The sequence below is a fragment of the Gallinula chloropus genome (genome assembly GCF_964237585.1).
Source record: "Gallinula chloropus genome assembly, chromosome: 1".
Taxonomy (NCBI): Eukaryota; Metazoa; Chordata; class Aves; order Gruiformes; family Rallidae; genus Gallinula; species Gallinula chloropus.
The window spans coordinates 151777851-151798302 of record NC_140085.1 but is presented as its reverse complement, the minus strand read 5'-3'; the positions used below and the strand labels follow the sequence as shown (position 1 = coordinate 151798302).

The 20452-nt window shown below is 39.2% G+C and overlaps 1 protein-coding gene across 1 annotated transcript; it reads left to right on the top strand.

Moving 5' to 3' along the window:
• Positions 1 to 9741: 9741 nt before the first annotated feature.
• TNFSF13B (TNF superfamily member 13b) lies at positions 9742 to 20244 on the top strand. The gene is made up of 6 exons (XM_084267196.1): positions 9742 to 10083; positions 10167 to 10272; positions 18122 to 18178; positions 18475 to 18587; positions 18684 to 18834; positions 20111 to 20244. The coding sequence occupies exons 1-6, from the start codon at positions 9757 to 9759 to the stop codon at positions 20221 to 20223; spliced, it is 867 nt and encodes a 288-aa protein (XP_084123322.1). The 5' UTR covers positions 9742 to 9756; the 3' UTR covers positions 20224 to 20244.
• The last annotated feature ends 208 nt before the right edge of the window (positions 20245 to 20452 follow it).

Sequence of the window (20452 nt, the reverse complement as noted above, 5' to 3'; positions counted from 1 at the left end):
TATTTTTGCAGGTTTGCAAGAAAACCTCTTAGTTTAAATATGCTCATTAAAGGAATTGTGTCTTTTATAAGAGGAACTTTAAAAAGTAAAGAATGAGGGTGTCAGGAGTTGAACTGTACAGCAGCAACAGCAGAGTCCTTTTAAGGAAGCATCCAGTGTAAGATGTTGTGTGCACACACTTGTGAGTGGTTTTAATTAGTGGAAATACTTGAGGCTTCCTGCTAACCCAAGTTTACATTCCCAGTTATTTGTTTTCTGAAGTGCAAAATGCAAAGAGAGAAGCAGTGCTTTCATCTGAAGAAACGTTAACTGGTGTAGCTGCCCTCATGTCCATTTCTCAGGTAAAATTAGATACAGAGCACAAATAAAATTGGTAGGCTATGGACAATCTCTCAGTTGAAGGGCAGGTGGATGAACTGTTTATATAAAATATGCACATCAGCATCTCTTGAGCTAATGGTTTGCATCGCATTGGGTGTTCGCGCATTGAAGAATGCAAGGCTGAACTGAGAGTCCAAGGTATGGTCTCTGCTATTAGCAAAAAGATGCAGACATAACCTCTGTTTCAATCTCATAAACCCATTCTTGAGAAGTACGTGTTTATTTTCGTTAAGGACGAGTGATTTTGCTTGGGGCACTTCTGCCAAATATAAAATCAGTGCCCCTTGCATGCACAGGATCAGTGTGGTGTATCCCATTAAGAATAACTTTCGATGCCATCCTGCTTGTATGATTTAGAGTAGAAGCCTGCAGAAGTGTAAATAGAGATAGCATATTGAAGTCCTAAGTAACACTTGTGTTTTGAATTCAGAAACAGTCATTGAATATAAGATGCAAGCTTTTCATTTGATTTCCCTTCAATGTGTAAAGTGAAAATGTCTTCTGAAGTATTCTTAAGTTTTGTAGACAAAGCGTAAATGTTACTGTATATGTGCTAATCGTGGCAGAGTTTTACATTCTCATTCTAGTCTGGTTTTTACAATAAGATTAATTTTACAGAAAACACTTTTCTATTTTTATGTACTGACATATGCAATAAATTGATACATTGAAAGTGCTGTTAATGTCTTGTTCTGGTTCTGTCTTCACTACGTGTGCAAGGCTGGTTTTGTGTGCATGGTGCACTCATCAACCTCAAGGTATTGTTCTTAATTAAAACCAGAGCACATAGAATAGACATCTGCATTGTTAGATGGGGTGTTTGTGGAAAGCTACTGCAGCAGGGAAAAACTGTATTACAAAGATCTATTCCTTGGCTGTGTAACACGTATCCACGCTTCTAGGAACTGTTAATAAGTAACACTGATGGCTGGTAGTTCTCCCTCACTTCCTAACACCTCCTGCATTTCAAAACTTCTCTGTTATCTGGAGGATGGTCTAAACATGCTGATGTCACTTAGGGAATACTACTTAGTGCTTCTGACTAGTTCTACCACCTGTTGCTGGTTACATTGCAAATGCCAATCTCAAATGCTACAAGGCCACTCTAGCAGGTTTGCAGTTAATTCCTGGAGCTGCAGTGGGGTGCTGAAGCTGAAGCTCATAATTCTCTTACAGAGAAATGCGTAACTAAACTCCTATCGCCTCTGCTCCCATCCTGCAGAGTTAGTGTGCAGTACTCAGGAAACAAGGACTGACTGCTCTCTTTTCTAAAGCTGCAAACTGGGTGTCATCTTCGAGGGGGCTTATAGTTCAGTTTTAACCCAGCATCTAGGAAATGGAGGTAGGGAGCAGGGTAATTTGGAGTGATGCCCAATTCCTCATTACAAGTCTGGTCGCGCTCAGTGTGCTGAACTGTCACGATTACAGATATACAAAGAACATGATACACCTTTGGTCTAGTTGTGTTCCGTGAGCTACCATGGCCAAACTTAAAAGAGTTTGGTCAGGTTAAGTGAGAACTATCACAGCTAGAGTAATGAGCAGCCCAGCTTATTAAAGCAACAGATGCACGGGTTCTTTTGGATTGCTGGTGGTAAATTCACTGCCTGCAAAGCACGTGCAGATTCCAAGAGTATGAGTAATGCTGCTTGCCTACAAATGTGTTAAAAGATAGAAATGCTGCTTGGCTACAAATGCGTTAAAAGATAGAAAGCGACTCTCTTGAGATTTTTAGGTTTCCCAGGAAGGCACTTGGCGTACCCAAGTGTTCGAATCTTATCCAAACGTGTCCCGATGGGGGGGAAGAGAGGTCAAAATAGTATGTGATACCCTCCCATATGCAATGGTATCTTCCTTAACATACTCTCTCCCTTAAGCTATTTTACAATGTTTTTTACCTTTCAGGTGGAGCTTGAGAGACTCTGGTCGCACATACCTGTGTTATGTAAAATTTTCTTGCTTTGTGCTTAAAGGTACGGGCTAACAGATTCAGAGCACATGTTCAGCGATGGGCTGTCACATCTGGGAGGCGGGTAGCTTTTGGGATAGATGTGTGTTTTGGTATTAAAATTATATTATAATGGACAAAGTTCACCAAAAGGACAGCATTTTGTCAAAAGCATGACAGACCATTGGCCCAGGGTAGTAAATACGCAGCATGTTGGTTCCATTATACCTTCAAGTTCCCACATTATCACAGACCCTCACCGCAGTGTCTCCAGTCCACTCCATCCTCCACGTAATGCACTCAGTGTTAGAATATCAAGCTCCCCTGATGTTGCCAACCTCCAGGATTGCCTAGGAACTTAGTGCAAGAAGGACTTTTGGCATATCAGCTGCTCTTTACCCTGGACATTTCTTGAATGCTGAACCTTTCTTTAAAACCTGAATAAAAATTTAATTTCTAAGTCACTTATGGTAATTATCCCACTGGGGGTAGTATGTCAGACACTTTATTCAAGATCCCTGTTAATTTTGAATGGAGAAAACAAAAAGGTATTTCTAATTTTTTTTTTTTTTTTTAAAGAAAGCAATGAAAGCAAAGGAGCACCTCAGATTTGGGTACTTTGTGTGAATACTGCCTGTCCTGAATGAAGCACAGTTTGCTGTCTTGACAACCCTGTCCCCAGACCTTGCGTGCGCAGTGCTGCTCTGAAGCATACAAGTATTGCATCTGCTTTTTCTCACACAAAAATTGCTATCAGCTGGGCTACAAAGTGCAACATAACATGAGCCCTTGAATGTCTCATGGTGTTACATTCATTTGCTTGGTAGGTATCTGTAGGCCTCCATACCAGATGGAGAAAGGTAAACTACAGCATTTGAATTTCTCCCGAATTTCAAGTGCTGGTTCAATCACAGTAAACGTTCATGAGGGCAGGTGGCTAACCTAAAGTGCTAGGAATGAAACCTAATCTAAAAGCAGGGGGGGACATGGTCTCTGTTGAAAGGACAAGGTATGGGTATGTAAGAGTTTGAGAAAATTCTGAACCATAGGCTAGGCAAAAATTATTTGCTCCTTAAGTATTGAACATGCCTGAGCTTCGAGTCCTTTGTTGGACCCTATTCAAGGTCGTCTTTTTTTTTTTTCACTTTTTCCAGAGTTCTGTTTCTGTAAGTAGATAAGGAAGATGCAATGAATATTTGCTGGAAATGTTTTGAAAACCTTGATGTGATTAATTTGTTATGCTTCAGCTTGGGTGGGGACAGAACAACTCCCCTATCTTGAAAAACCAGCAACTTTTCTTTCTCTGAAAGGCAATGCATCTTAAGAGCTGGGACCTGGTTTAAATGTGTTACAGAACGTGTTTCCACTCATAATAATTCAAGATGCATCTCTAATAATCTCAAGCAATGAGCCGAACAACGCAGAACAGCACGGGTGCTGACAAGCGTGTGTGCTCACGTGGGAGAGATGTTGCCCCTGGTTTTGGTGAGCAGCTAAGGAACAGCTTTTGCCGGCAGAAAGAAAGGAAGTTCTACAGCTGGTTTGCGTTATGCTTACGTCTGGTGTGGGCTAAGTATTTACAAAAATTCAAAGGGAAAGGTCAGGCAGAGAACCCTTCTCTTTCTGTTCTTGAGCACTCGGGGACAGTGTAGCAATTAGATACAGCTATGAAGAAATAGCGTTATGATTTGAAAATATTTGGATCCCTTGTCCTGTGCCTTCTTTAAAGGTCCTCAGGCTGTAGCTGCAGCAGTGTGGCCACTCCCACATGGAGGGCTATGGCTCCTTGTTTGTTTTGCTGCCATACAAATGCATTATTTAGCCCATCTGTGAAAAAAAATGTCACGTTGTATAGTGTCAAAGAGGTGGAGAAATGCAATAATCTGTGTTGCTGGGTAGCCAAGCCAGTGAGGCTGTAAGAGAAGTGAGCTACAGCTGTATGACAGAGCTCCCATTTCCCTGTGCAGTAAGAAGGAATTGCTATAAACTCTTGGGGGTGTGGGGAAGGAGGCTGGCATTAAGCTGCTGTAGTATGTAAATCTTGTCTTTTCCTTTTATATTTTATGTATTTTAAAAGTTACTTTGTATTTCTTGTTGGTTCTGCTGCATACTTTGAGAGATACTTAAAATAATTGCTTTTCTTTCCTGTGCCATTTCTTATTCTCTTTGAAAGCACTGTAATAACCGTGTAAAAAGTAATGATGCCTCCATGTCAGCTGTGTGTTTACTTTGTTTAGTGTGCATGACAGATATGGACCCAAATTGTCTAAATGTGTAGAGAAAGTCTTAGGCAAGGAATAAATCAAGCATGGTCTATCTAAAATGTGCAGAGACACTTGTGGTATCCTAGGCAATTTTGAAATGAGGAGGCAAAAAGAGTATGTCTCTTGCTTCAGAAAAGTCTTGTAGGATTTTTTTTTCTTGTTCTAACAAGGTGATATATCAAATAAAGCTTTAACTTTGTATAACACATCCTTTCCTTGCAAGGTATTTGACAACTTCCTAAAATTTAAGATGGTAGGATGTAAGATAACACAGGCACAGGAGCACAGTATCTACAATTAAAGTGATTTTTGGGTCCACATAGGAGGCAGGAACATACCTGGTTTTGCTACTGTGTAAATTGTATTGAATGGCTGAAAGAACTAAGTGTCTTCCAAGGGAATGTGTACTGCTTCAGAGGGCTGTCTGTGAATACTCTTAATACAGATACCTCTGATAGCAAAAAACTGTCCTAAGGGATTTATTCTCATCTCCAAAACGGTTCATCCACTTGGTCCATCTTCAGAAGGGTCTGGAGGTGAAATGTGGTTAAAATGGAATCTCTGTTACTACTTTGTTCCTCTGTCTGTTTGCTGCCCTGTCTTGGGTAGAAAGGCAAGCTACTGTGGCCTTTTTCTTTATGTAATAACCTCGGGGACCAGTTTCATTTTGTGGCCACTTCAAAAGAATGTGAAGTTGGACCTTTGCCACTGGAGGCATACTTTCAGTATAGCCGGCAGTGTTTGCCTGGATCTCTGGCTTGCAGCATCTGCACCACCCCCCTTTTAAAACCAAAACATTTGTTTTTAAGTAAACTTCTACATTTCTCCAGTAAATTGGGGTTTATCCAAGTCCTTGTACTCGAATTATCCGCTTCTCTTTTGTATGTTAAAATTTATTATGGGTTTTTCCTCCCCCCTCAAAGAAGGTGCTTTTGTGGTTAAAGTACAGTAATGGATTTCAGGAAATCAAGAGTTCAGTTTCTGGTTCAACCACAAATTTCCTGTGTGATTGCTTACTATCTCTGCCTTGGTGCCCCGCAGATGTAGTGATGATGTTTTATAAATTTGCAGGTTAGCAGGGCCCATCTTGATCATTTGATCTGATACACTGCATAACGGAAATGAAAAACAATTAATTGCTTGCAGAAATGACAGGGTTTGTTTCTGCTTGGAAGTTTTAACCAACCTTGATTTTGTTCAGAATGCGTTTCTCCTAATGAAAAATTCTCACCATCAGGAGTCTTCAGTGGTAATGTGTTGGGGTTTTTATTATTATTTTGAGTTTTACCTAAAAGATTTTTCTTTTTCCCCAAAGTAAAAGACTTGGCTAAGTAAAACTCTTGGGCTAGCCAAGGCATTTCCTAATGCTTTCCCTCAGGTAAATTACAAGGATCCCTTAGTAAGTCAATATGAGTTAAATATGGCTTATTCTTTGGCTTAATGAAGCACTAAATGGTTGGATTTGCTGTGTGCGCATGGGTCAACAGTCCTGAGCATGCAAAATAGGACCATACTTTCATATTATTATTACCCTTTATTGCAATGGTTTATTCCTATTTGTTTCCAGAGTTAGATGGCCAGGATTAGGTTTCTGAAGTTTAATTCAGTTGCATCTTCTTTATTAGAAATAGTTTGGAAAATGCTACTTTGAACTGTTCTTGAGGTGGTCACTTCTTGCTCTAAGGTTTTATTGCATGCATCTTGAGGTCTTGTCTCAAGCCAATACCAGTTATTATGGTGCAAACTTTTGCAGAAAGGGTTTTCAGGGAAGCTGGCCAGTAGAAGCAGGCTGCTAACCACAAACTGAATACCGTTTCTGTGATAAGTTCTTTAGGCCTCTCATACTCATTCTGGATTTATGTTCAGAACCTTTTTCAGTGTTTAGTTTTGGTAGTTGTAGCTATATGTAAAAAGTTTTGTTGATACAAAAGCACAATTACTGTTTCCTCTTATTTTTCCTTAATAATATACAAATACTACACTTCTGTTTCAACATGCAAGTTTCACACCCTTCTATACCTGTTAATGGAAGACTGATCTGAGCACTCCTTAGTCATCTCTAGTCATACCTTAGTTTAAATGCAGAAGAGACAGCACATGCATTAATCTCATTGCCTTGGCTTTCAGCAGGTTAAGGACTGCTTTGCAGCTTTACCAACAAGAGGAATCATAAAGTCAGTATGTTGTGACAAGACATAGTGGCAAGCATTGAGACACTGACTCCAGGATCTAGGCTCTGCAACTGTTATGTTTTCTCTGTTTTCTTTGTTTTGGGGGTTTTTTTAAGTAATTTCTCTGAGTATTTACTTTAATACTATTAGTAGTTGGTAATTTACTGAAGCTTCATTTGGTCGTGTTAAAATGGAGGTGGGTTATCTCAGTATATTTCTAGGAAATTCATGTTTCTCATGATTGATACCTCACTGTCATTATTGATTGTTCTGCTATTCTTTTGTCATAACAAAAGCTGTTCAAAATTATACTTTCTTTCAAACCACTTAACTGCCTATGAAGGTATAGAACAATACAAGGTTGCAATGAGATTGATTCCTTTGCTACTCAACTAGAAATGCCTGTTGAATGTAATAATTTGCCATGTGTGGGCAGTTCTGATTTTCTTCATCTCCCCTTTGAAATTCTCATTTATCCTGATTGTAAGCATTGAGCACCTCTCCTATGAAGACAGGGTGAGAGAGTTGAGCTTGTTCAGCCCGGAGAAGGAGAGGCTCTGGTGAGGTCTTATAGCAGCCTCCCAGTACCTGAAGGGGCCTACAGGAGAGCCAGGAAGGTGTGGTTAACAAGGGTGTGGAGTGGTAGGACAGGGGCTAATGGCTTTAAGATGAAGGAGGGCAGATTTATATTAGATGTTAGGAAGAAATCCTTCCCTGTGAGGAGGTGGTGAGGCCCTGGCACAGGTTGCCCAGAGAAGCTGTGCCTGCCCCCTCCCTGGCAATGTTCAAGTCCAGGTTGGATGGCACTCTGGGTAACCTGGTCTAGTGTGGGGTCCTTTCCAACCCAAACCATTCTGTGATTCTGTGATTCTATGATAAAGCCAGATGTCTTACAGGAGTCCTCTGTGTCACCACAATTACTTTGTCAGGCCAAATAATGACCCCATTTAAAGAAGGTATGGAGGCTTGGGAACAGCCTAATTTCTCTAGAAGTGACTGGAGTGATGCTAATTATATACCTGTCTGCTATTTTCTTCCACATTAATGACCGCAGAGACCTCACCAACAATTGTTTCTCAGTATTTCTGGATAGCTAGTTATAACTTTCATTCTCATACTTGGTTTAATTTTCTTAAATAGCATTTCTTTTCCAACTGTCATTTTATTTTTGGAACACAGTCAGTACTAGGCTGTTACTGTTCTGATGTCTAGTGATATTTCAAGGCATGTCTGCTTAGTCCTAATAATTGCTGCTTCTTTTAAAAAAAAAAATCCCTACCTTAGTTCATCTTATATTTCTTTCAAAATGAAACCCCATTTACACCTTAACTTAGCCTTGAAAGTATGTACAGAACAGGTCTTGTTTTCTGCCCTTATTCTGTCCTGCACTGATTTCTGTGTTGTTTCTCCCAGCAGGCATGTGCCTTCTAGATGCGTATTAAGACACTTGGGATATTTTATTTTCCTATGCATTTAGGAAAAGAATTACTCATCTGTGCAGGATATTGGGTGGCTGCTAGAAGTGGCAAAGTAAGGAAAAGAGTACTTTGCATCACAACGGAAGATGATAAAACCTATAATAAACCTCAATTTCTCATAGTCTTAAGAAATGGGAGAGGCTACGGAAGTTGCCGGTCTATTATTGCACCTTCTTCTTTCTCCTTCCCAACAGAATCAACTGTGACAAGTGTTGTCATTCAGATTACTTATACAGATAGTGTTCAGATAGACCTGTTCTCTCTTTTGCAAAGATAAAGACTACTTACATGGTAAAAAAAAAAAAAAAATTAGATCCCAGTGGTAGGGTTAACCTGTTGATTTTAGCTCTAATTGTAATGCTTTTCATATTTTTCCCCAGACCATTGAAACTTTTAACAAAAGAGTAGAACTTTAATTTTGTGTGAGAAGAAATAAAAAAAGCATATGAACATATTTAGGATGTTTAGGTAGCCTTGCTGCTCCAGAGAAGAAAGGAATTCCTAATGCAAGAGTTTTAAGATGAGTTTAATCTAGACACCCAGAATTCACCTAAAAAGCATAAGTTTGCATGTGTAAAGTTTGGGGGTTTGTTGGTTTGGTTTTTTTTTTTTTTAATTTTCTAAATGTTACCTTTCTTCTATACTTGGCTGTCCTGTACCCACTCTGTTCTAATTTTCCCCTCTCTTTCTCATCTTCTGGTTCTCAACCTTCTAGTTCCCCACCCTATGTTTCCTCTCCCTGCTTCTCTTTGTCCCCTTTTGCATTAACCCAGGCCCTTGAACTCCATAGAGAAACTATATTTATTAGGTAAGTTTAATAAAAATCCCTACCTTTTCAAATTAGTATGATATACATAACTGCAAAATCTGCAGCTTCATACAGTTGAGAGACCAGTAATTTGTTACTCATGCCTGGGAATGCTTTTCACTATAGGGTTCAGGAAACCACAAAAATTTTTTGTTTGAGTAGGTTGCCCTCTCTGTAGGCATATAGGCATTTTAGATATGAATATATATATAAAAATATATATGAAACAATATATATACACAGTACACTTAAATACCTACGCACACACAGAGGCACATGTGTTGTCATACGTGTATGATATGCTTCCAGGAAACTTCACATTGTTTTTGCGCTTCTAGGTAAGGCTCTAAGTTACCAGTGGTACCGGGCGTGCCTAAATTTAAAGATCATGGCAAGCTGCCACATAAATAAATAGTTGAAAGTGAAAGGAGGAAGGTAGGTTGAGCAAGCAGCTCATGAGTAAGTATTCATTTCCAAAATGCAGCACAGAAAGAAGAAAACTAAACGGTGACCGAATCTTGGACGTTCACTCTGTACATTAAGTTTAATGGTTCTATCGACAGCTTCATATGACAGGAAATGATCTGGGCGTTTTGTTCACTTATTCTGGATGCCCTTAGTTTCAGAGAGCAACTGGTAACATGGATTGCACCTCGGAAGGGGACAGCTGAACTCTCCCTCTGGCTTTAGTGAGGAAAGAGCAGCGATGAAATCCGTGGACTGTGTGCACGTCATCCAGCAGAAGGATACCGCCTCCTCTCCTTCTGCCCCCCCTGGTGCTGCTTCAGGCGCCACAAGACTTTTTTCTGTCACATTCCTGTGGCTTGCAATGCTCCTGTCCTCTTGTCTTGCAGCAGTGTCTTTTTACCATGTTATCACCCTGAAAACAGAACTAGAAGCTCTGCGCAGCGGGCTGATCTACAGGGTCCGGGCAAGGTCTCCGCTAGACCGGCCACCCGTGTCCACTGAGGAAAATATAGCGGGTACCCCTGTTTCTTCCTTCCTGCAAGTATCTGCAGCTGGTGCCAGGCAGGTAAGCTGGAGGGGTGGCTTTTGGCTTGCAGGGGATGAGCCAGCGTGAGGCTGCTTTCACTGATTGTTGCTTCTTCCCACTAGGAGAAGGGGTTTCCTGGTCCTGACCCAGCTGAGAGCTTCCAAAAGGAAATCTGGAACGGGAGCAAAAACAGGGGGAGAAGGGCTGTTGACCAAACAGAAGAAACAGGTAAATAGCACCCGGTGGAGTGGGTTGGGATGCTGCAGTTGGATACTTGCATCTTCTGTCAGCTGATCTGTGCTCCCAGAGCCCATTAAAGTTTTTTACAACTATTGCTGGATAAATGATGCTAATTGTAGTTATATTCTCTTACTGGCTGCCATACTGTCAAAGGCACTAGATATTCATGCTATCCACAGGTTGAACTTCAACATTACATCCCAAATCTTCTTGTGATGGGGGTATTTCTGTATGATGTGGTAGAGTTGAAATTGAAATAGTTCAGATTGTAAATTGCTCTGTTCTTAATCAATCAGTCTCAACTCAAGATAATGCCTGCCTTGTTTATCTCTGATCAATAGTAGGGAGGGAAAGCTAATATTAAAAATGCCGAGTCGTTTTTCTGGGAAAACACGCTCATCCTAAAAGAGAGAAGTAACAAGAAAGCTTTGATTTTGGGGAGGTAGGAGTTTTCAAAGAGAAAATCTGGCTTGTACCTGTCAAAAGAAACAGATTACATGGAATTCCTTAGTTCAGCATCATTTCCACATTGAAATTACTTATGAACATAATTAGCAAAATTAATAAAGACATGTATCCAATAAGATGCATGTCTCTGCAGCACCAGTAAGGTTCTGCAGAGAACACTGAAGACTGTGCTCCATAAAAAAAAGACATCTGATAGGTATTGTAATGGTGAAATATTAATGGGATGTATTTGCCCCCTTTGGGGATAAAATGACCACCTTTTTTTTTTTGTTTGCTTTGTTTTTCTCTTTCAAAACACAAACATGCCTGATAAGATGAAATACAGAATTTTATTGTGACAATTTGCATACATGCTCTCATTGCATCAAGTAACTCAAAATGTTTCTGAGTTGCTAAAGCAGTTTGGTCCTTTTATCATAGAATCATAGAATGGTCTGGGTTGGAAGGGACTGTACTTTTAGATTGGTTTAACTGATGGAAGCTGGTATCTAGAGGATAACCACTCTCTACTTACCTCCAATATTCTCAAAACAGAATATTCATTTAGGACAAACCCAAAATCCAGAAGTTTAAATGGAATTTATTCTATTTCAGTAATAATCTTTGGTTCAGGGTCTTGGCTAAGAGTGATTTCACAAACAGGGCTGCGGACAAGATTGCTAAAATTCTATTTCTTGTAGCCTATTTCCTATCACAGGAACCACAGATCTTCCCTACTCTCCCCCCTCTAGCATTTCCCAAATAAAAGTAGTGATCCAAAGCATAGGTGTCATCAAAAATCAGGAGGCATATCTTTTTTAAAATATATGTTAGTAGTGTCAGTACTCTGCAAGTTATCCATTTCCCTCCATGGAATCTTTCACCTTTACTCTTATTGCTACTGGAGGGTGTGTGAGGGAGAGGAGGGCTTTGGGGTCCTTACCTGGGCTGGCAAATTTAGGATTCTTCTCATCAGGTAGCACATAACCTCTGATTACACCTATTTACCTTTACTTGTTTACCTTTATTCACATCAATTGCTAATTAAGCTACTTATTTCTCTAAGTTCAGGGGTTTTTCTAAAGATATAATTGTCTGGGATGGATGACAGAACTGAATATTAACACTCACTTAGAAGGGAAAACCTACATGCTTTGACCTAAGGCAAAACTGTTTTCTAATATGACCATCATATTTTTGTATATAAAAAGAAAAAAATGTTGTGTTTATATAAAAGGTCATCTGTTAGACAGGATTACCTTTCTGCCTGCTCTAATTACAACACATTAAGCTTGTCAGAATTCAGTAAGATGTTTTCTCAGACCAAATTTCACTGATGACCAATGAACCTACCATTCAATGTTAAATTTTCTTTTAGCAGAGTGAAATAAGAGAACGTGGTGTTGTTCATGGTGCTGAATCCTGTCTGCTAATTGGTCATGTACAGAGAATTCTTAGCTCTGCATTTTGGTGTTCTTGCATCTATTTCTGAGTACCAGAATCCTGACATCCTCCAAATAGACACGCAGATGCGCTGCACACATTCTGGTACAATGGCAGGTACATTAGGGTACTGAGTGAGGTGCCTTGTTCTTGTCCTATTTCTGTTTGTTTCAACAAGGTTTCAAAGGAGAGTGTGGTCTCACAATTGATTGTTGGCCTGTAATTTCACTTTAACAGGAACCAATTAATTAAAAAGTGGATACCTGAAAATGTCACTGACGCACAGTTTCTTCTCTTGTGGTTCATCAAAGAGCAGAAGTAAAACATAAACCCATTATTTCATTTATAAATAGTCGTGGTTGCATTTTGGGTTATTTATTCATTTATTTATTAAATTCCAAAAATGGATGGCTCATCATTCTTTTGAAGCCCAGCACATCCCTTCTTGAGCATATGGAATTTCCATTTTAATTTTTTTCTGTCTGCTTGATGTTGTATGCATGAAATTTGCCACAAATTAGAATTCTAATTAAAAAGGCAATTGAATGAAAATGGATCTAACACTATGTTGTCCTTTCATGCATATTTATCTGTGTTCATGCATAAAACTATTAGTCATCAGTAGTTGTACATTTTGTGTCTTGAGAAAATTTCCAGCTCAAGTAGCTTGAAGAGCTAGGTTTCAAGCACAAATTTCAAATAAATCTGTACAGTTAGCAGTCAGAACTGCAGCTCTTGATGCAATGAGTAGGAGTTAATGGGTGGTTTTGGAAGGTACACATTATTAATATGCAGGCAGATAGATCTAACCACTTCTGTCAAATGCCATATCAGGACACATAAGAACAGAAATAATTTTTCATATTTGTGTTTCCTTTTATAAATTTTGCCTGCTGAGGAAAATCACTATGCAACACAATCTCTCCTGAATTTTTATACCCTGCTCACAATTATTGATTGCCTTGTCTGCTTGTTTCTCCCTAAGTTGTACATGCTCTTGAGTCCAGGAACAAGCTATAGGTTCCATTACCTCAGGCAGTTCCATGTGCAAATGTCAAGGTTCAATTACACTCTCTGTGCCTCATTTTGATCATTGTTGTGGGATTCTGATTCCCGCAGCCAGCTGGGGAGGTGAGCATCAGGTCTTCTGGAAACTCAAATTCAGGCAACGTTAGGCAGATTGGAGCACACGTGGACTATTTTTACTTTGGTGTATTGAGGTCATCCATCTCAACCAGTCTGACTGTGTATGTGGAAGGAATTGAAGAGAAATTCTAGGTGATTCCATGAAGTGTGGAGGCTGCATAACTTGACATGTGACGTGGGAATATTTTTCTTTTTTTAATAGCAGTTACTGGATTCTACCCCAATATCAGTCATGTCCATGGGGAATAACTATTACCATGCAAGGATAGTGTATAAGTTGTGAGAATTTGGCCACTGTTCTTGGCATAGTTGCCTTACTGGCAAATTGGTACATTTTCTGCTTAAAAGGATTTTGACTCCGTACATTGTTGGTTGAGATCTCTGTGACAGAGGAATGGTGAGAACTTTTACAAGTGGAACTTGTGTTCAGTGATTTTCGAATCAAGAAACCACATGCCACATATAAAATCCCCTCAGCAAATACTCAAAATATTTTATTGTTTGAAGAGGGGAAATAAAGGGTTCTCTTAATAAAAATAAAAGAAAAAGGTCTGCTTCTTGAAAAGAGAAGTTATTCATTTTGTTTCTGCTGACAGTCTAACTCCAAAGGAAGTCTGCCCTTCTATGTGAAAGGACAGAAAATGACTTTGATACAACGCCTGCAATTTTACATCAAGAATGAATACCACTTGCTGAATAAACAAATCAGTGTGGTATATCAAGCAGAACACTGCAATCAAAAATACACAAAATAGGCTCTATTTTTTTACAACCAATATCCTGCTGTACAATGTGTAATAGGACTCAACCTGAAGTATTCTTATTTCTTTGTAAACAATCTCCTTGTTGCTCTGACTGCAATATGTTACTGGCAATGCTGTTAAAGTGAAAATAGTGCTACCAATACTTTGAAGATACTTGTTAGATCTGCGTCATATCCGAAACTATGACCAAGCCATTTTAATGCAGGGACTAACTTAACCCATGACTAATGCTGTATAAATGCTTCTTAGTTAAAAAGCACCACATTAGCCAGCTTATAAAAATGCACAAACAAAAGGATCTTGTGTAATGAGAAACAAAGAAGTTAAGGGAAGAACTACAAATTGTTCATGAACTTGCATATTGTTTATAAAATTGAATTATCTAATGATTAAGCACGCTGTGGGAAGTCTACAGAAAACAGATCTAGACCAAAAAAGGAACCTAAGCAAGCAGGTCTGTTATTTAAAGTTCAGGTTTTTATTGTGGTGATTTCAGCAAAATTTGTGATAGATGCCTCAGGCCACAGACATCGAAGCTTTACAATTTATGCATGAGATCACAGACAATAAACTTGACATTTTGTCTGGAGGGATTATGAAGTCGGATTGCAAAATATTCAATTGACTACACAAGTTAAATAACAGAAAAACTCACATGGAAGGGTAAATTTGCTTTTGCTAATGTCAGGTCTTAAATGGTGCATATATGCAGAAGGCCGGGTTCCTATCCTGTTGCAAAAGCTTTTTTTTTTTTTTTTTTTTTTATAATCGTGGCTACATTGCTCAACCAGTAGAGATCACATCCTTTTATGTGCTGGCTGTGGTTTATAAAGGCATCTGGAGTCTCGGACTTCTTCAGAATTGGGTGTTCTGTTCATGGAAGAAGAGACACTCTGACATGTTCTTCTCCCCACCCACACCCTCCGGAGCGGTTAAAAAGAAAAAAAATAAAAAAAAGCCTGCTTATCAAAGCAAATCTATTATATGAAGTCACAAGAGGATGGGGCATGCTTTATCATTCTAGATTTGCTAAGGCTTCTATGGCTAGGCCTCGTGGTGACACTCTAGATATTTTTACACGTTTAAGGCATATTTTACAAATCCTGTATTCTGCTTGCATTAGTGATTATACAAATATCCTCACGATTGCAGATCTGATGCTCAGGTTTGATTTACACCGGCCTGAAGGGCATCCAGGTAGATCCCTTAACTTACTCTGCTCAGCACTGTCAGTACTGAGTATCAGTAGCTGTTCAACCCATATTTTGTAGTGCATATATTCTTGATAGTGTATTTCAGGTAAGATTTGGGTTCTTGGAATAGAATTCCTAACATTTCTTAACCATGTTAACTTTTTACTGAAAAGCCCTCTGAATTTACTGAGAAAATGCACTCTATATAATCCATATCTCCTTAATAGTAGTGTTGGTTACTCTGAATGTGTCACAATGAAATACTTAATTTTAAGCATGTATGTAGTTCTGCTGAGGTCAAAGTGAAGCGCTTGTATATACTGCATATAGTTATGCATCAGTCTTGGCTTCTGAATGTTTTTTGAAGCATGTTGTTGCTCAGTCACTCAAACTCTTTTTTTAGATATTATTTGTTCTTTGTACCTGTCAGTAAAACAGCCACTGTGCCAAATTCTGTTCTCTTTATTGTCATGATTGACGCTGCCTTTCTCCATGAAAAGCAAGCTTACTTTACTGTGCAGAGCCTTATTTCTGTCTGCATAGACACGCAAAAAAGACCCCACACAGTAAGTTGTTTGGTTTTTTTTTAAAGAATATATGTAGATTTGATATCTATAGAATAAAGGAGTGTTGGTTTGTGTTTTAAAGAGATCTCAGACTGTGCTGAACTTGCTGATTTTAATTACCGCGTAGCAGTTCTCAGCAATGATGAGCAATATTTCGATGCTGCAAACAACTGAAACGTGAATCCAGACTTGCAAACTATGAATTGGGATAGTTTTGAGTCTGTCATTCCAGTTTGCCAAGCAAGTTTAGCAAGAGTTCTTAAAGTAGCAATAACTTTCACTGCTTCTGGGCACTACTCATTGGTATCCCATGGACCCAACAGCGGGACAGTGTGAATCATAAATCCTTTCTTTGGTTAGTGAAAAATCTTGTGGTGACACAAGTGGGTTCTTTCAAAAGCAGGAATGCAAATTTAGATTTAGCTTACTGAAATACCAGGGAATCAGCAAATTCTATTCACTATGAAGGCACTTTGCTCCAAAGGAGAGTGAATGCATACCTCATGAAATAAAATGCCTGATTAGATCTGTTGGGTGACTCCAGAAAATCTAATTTTTATTTAATTTTGGAGCTTCTTTCTTTAGAAAATTCTGATGCTCACAAGTGTGATAAAAAATGACTAAAGTATAATACCTTTTTCAATTTTGTGTTGGCTTGTTTTTTTTATTCCTTATCAAAGGCAAGGAATTCAGGTGCCTTCAAGTTCTTGGTTTGAAAATCTATAGATTTTTGGCATGTTATCGATGAGCATTGATAGAACCCGAGGACACATTCTAGTGTAGAGAGCTGACAGGATAGTGTTTCCCATTAATACAAGCAGGGGTCAGGGGTTGTGCGATCATTGTGACATTGGAGAGTTCCCAGACTTGCGCTCAACTCTTGGTTGGCTGCCAGTGCTGGTGAGCATCCAGTCCTTTTCTGGTATATTCAGGCCAGCTCCCTTGGAAGGGAGTCACATTCAGAGAGAGGCTGCTTTCTACTCAAATCCTCTCACTGCCTGGTGTGCAGGGAGAGTTCTGTGCTGTTGGACACTTGGTTGCACGTGTGGGTACCACTGGCAGATGTAGAAAAAGAGCCCATGGAGTAGGGCACAGCCCGTTATAGGAAAGAGTGGACAAATATGACTCACAGCCTTCTTCCCTGAAAAGAGGTGAATCAAAATGCAGAGTCAGCAATCCACATCTGAATATTCTTCTCTTGACTCTTAGTAAATTAATTTGGTGTCTTTCAAGTGCAGTAAATGTTGCCACTCTCTTTTCCAACCTTCACAGTAGCACTAGAACCAGATGTTTACATTAAAATCTGTTGTAAGCAAATTCAACTCTCCTTTAGTTACCTAGTCAAAGGTGTCCCTGCTTACTGCAGGGGGGTTGGACTAGATGACCTTTAAAGGTCCCTTCCAACCTAACATATTCTACAATTCTTCTCTTTTATCCTGTTCCCTGACATTTATGCTTAGCAATACTTTAGTTTCACTTGCAAGCCTATATTTTAATGTGCTGCAATATTTTTCACTGATCAAACTCCTAGTTTCTCATTAGCATCGCCAGTCTTTACAGTTTTGAGTAATGCATTAGTTTTGGCTGATACTAAGCTGCTCATTATGTGTGCATTAATTTGCTAACAGTCATCTCTGTACCTTCCCTCTTAGTATAGGTTGACTGAGTGTGAATATCTGTAAGCATATTGAAAGTACATATATATGGATTTTGAGATTTTGTTTTGAAAGTGCCATGTATATATGACTAATATGTTACAGCAGCTATGACTGGAAACTAACTTCTTTAAAAAATTTAGTAAACATCACTTGAAAATCTGGTATCTGTCATAGCTGACGGAGTTGGGGGATTTTTTTTGAGCTTTTGCTTAGAAAATTAAGACTAATCAAGCTTACGATTCCTAGCTTATTTGGCTTACTGCTACTTTTTTCAGTTCTAGAGGACCAGAGATTAAAACAACTGCTTGGTTGGGTTGGGGGTGGTTTTTTGATCATTTGTGCAGTAGCCTGAGTAGTATCTGAGGCCTCCTGCTTCGCTGCGTGATCTCTCAAAGTTATCTAGTACATGCTGTGGTCTGAATTTTGTTTTGGCATGTTTGAGTAAGATCTGTGTTGAAATCAATAGGTTATGTTTTCCAAGAAATGGTAGCCTGAGAAAAGATAGGGTTTTTTTTTCATGTCTTCCTTTTTTTTTAAAAAAAAAAAGATGTTTCAGAAAGCTTACTCTATTCTATTACCAATTTATATTGCTTTGATTTAAAAATGATTTCACTTTGCAGTGCTGCAGGCCTGCTTGCAACTGATCGCTGACAGCAAAAGTGATATCCAACAGAAAGGTAAGAATATGTTCCATGATTTATAGCTAATTCTTCCATGTATTAACTCTTCCATCAAATTCTACCTAACTTCAAACCAGTAAATAACTGGGTTATGTCACTGAATTAAAAAAACCCCAAACAAACAAGAGGTTCTTGCATCTGGACAGCTTTTGCAAATATCCTCTTTTCAGTGGGGAAATCCATCTAACGAGACTGGAAGTCTTGACTAGAAATCAGTTTTGTTCATTGTTGGCAGATGAAAATGAAGAAAGTAACTTTTCTTTCTGATTACCCAAAATTATTGTTTCTTTTAGATGATTCAAGCATTGTCCCTTGGCTTCTGAGCTTCAAACGTGGAACAGCTCTGGAAGAACAAGGAAATAAAATAGTGATCAAAGAAACTGGGTATTTTTTCATATATGGCCAGGTGAGAAAGCTCCATTCACTTCAGCAACTGACTTTTAAAAGGATTTTTAATGTCTCCATACCATATGTTTGAAGTCTCCACCACTTCATTCCCTAGGTTTTATATACGGATACAACATTTGCTATGGGACACCTAATACAGAGGAAGAAGGCCCACGTGTTTGGTGATGATCTCAGCTTGGTGACATTGTTTCGTTGCATCCAAAATATGCCTCAGTCTTATCCGAATAATTCTTGCTATACTGCTGGTAAACATCTACGTTTTCCTTTTCTTTCTTTGCAAATAAACTGTATCAAATAGAATCTGTAGTGTTGGGTGATTAAGTATTGTGGCAGCTCTGAAGAAAATGGACTGCATTCATGGATCTGGTTAATTGCAAAATTATATGATACTTACAAAAAATATGGTTTTATATAAAGTATTGGCAGTTGGAGCATATGCATTCCACATTTAGCTATCCCAATAAAATATTTAGGAGCTATCTTCTTATGTGGGAGTTCAGACCAACAGCATCGTTGAGGTCTGGGGTCTTGCTTTTTTATTGGCTTGATTTGTTTGCTGTTTCGTTACTAAGCAGTTACTAAGCAATCATCTTCTTATACGAGCTCACATCCTCCCAGGTTAGTTTCGCCCAATTCTGTAGTTGTGATATGGTCTGTGCAGTTTATATGCCACAATCTATAGGCTTTGTCTGCTCAAGATGTTATTAATATTTAAGCTGCTTGCTCCAAGTTTCAACTAATGTTTTCTACAACACAATTGAGGTCCTCCAAACTTTCTCTAACTTTCTGCCCCTCCACGCATACATTCTAGCATCATAACTGACCTCAATCTCACCCATCCTCTTATTTCACCCTTGCATTACTCCCCTGACTTTCTAACTAGGATCTCTACTCCATCCTGGCACTTCACGGTTTCTGCTTCCCCAAATTCCCTTCTTCTTTCACCTGGAAAACCAAATCTCACTGCAATGTCTCATGCTGTTGAGCATGTGTCGCAGCAAATGTTAGATGTGCTTTCAGCTCAGTGACTGCAACTTGGAGGCGAGGTGCTTTCAGTTATCGTATCAGCTGATGTGTGGCTGGCAGGAAGCAGACTTCTGTGCTCTGCAGTTGCAGTGGATCAGCTGATGTCTGGTAGCTTCATTTGGTTGGTAAAGCTCATGAGACCTCCTCCAGCAGTGTGGGAACAGTGTGGTCTCGGACCAGCAATACACAGTGCTGACCTTGACGGTCACATCACCGTAACATGAGGAATCTGGGTACACCACTCAGGAATTTTTGCAGCGTTTGCTTAAGCGAACTGTGAAGTGCTGAGTACACAGTAGGTCCAACTCCACAGGAGGCATCGAGTGTCAGCTTTGGGTAGGCTGCAATTTGTAAGATTGTGCTTAAAGATAAAAAAGCACTCATCACCAGCCGTCCTTATATTTGTAAGAAGAGATGTCATGACTTTTTGAATGCCATTTGTTAAAATAATGTACTTGAAATATTAACCTGAAAATATTCCAAATCTTTTGCCAGGCATTGCAAAATTAGAAGAAGGGGATGAACTTCAACTTACAATACCACGGAGAAGGGCCAAAATATCCTTGGATGGAGATGGTACTTTTTTTGGTGCAGTTAGACTCCTCTGAAGCCCTTCATTTCTGTTATTATGCTTAATGCAGTTTTCTTCTTTTCCCTATGCCTTTGTCAGAAAAAATATTGAATTGTAATAAAGCTGCCAATGCCGTCTCTCCCCATCCACCACCAGCTTCTGAGAACTTTTCTTCGGTTTTATAAGCGAACCCAAAACAGGAAACACACCAGACATACTTGTAAGATACAACCACCATGTGATCGGTGATTACCAGAAAGCAAATT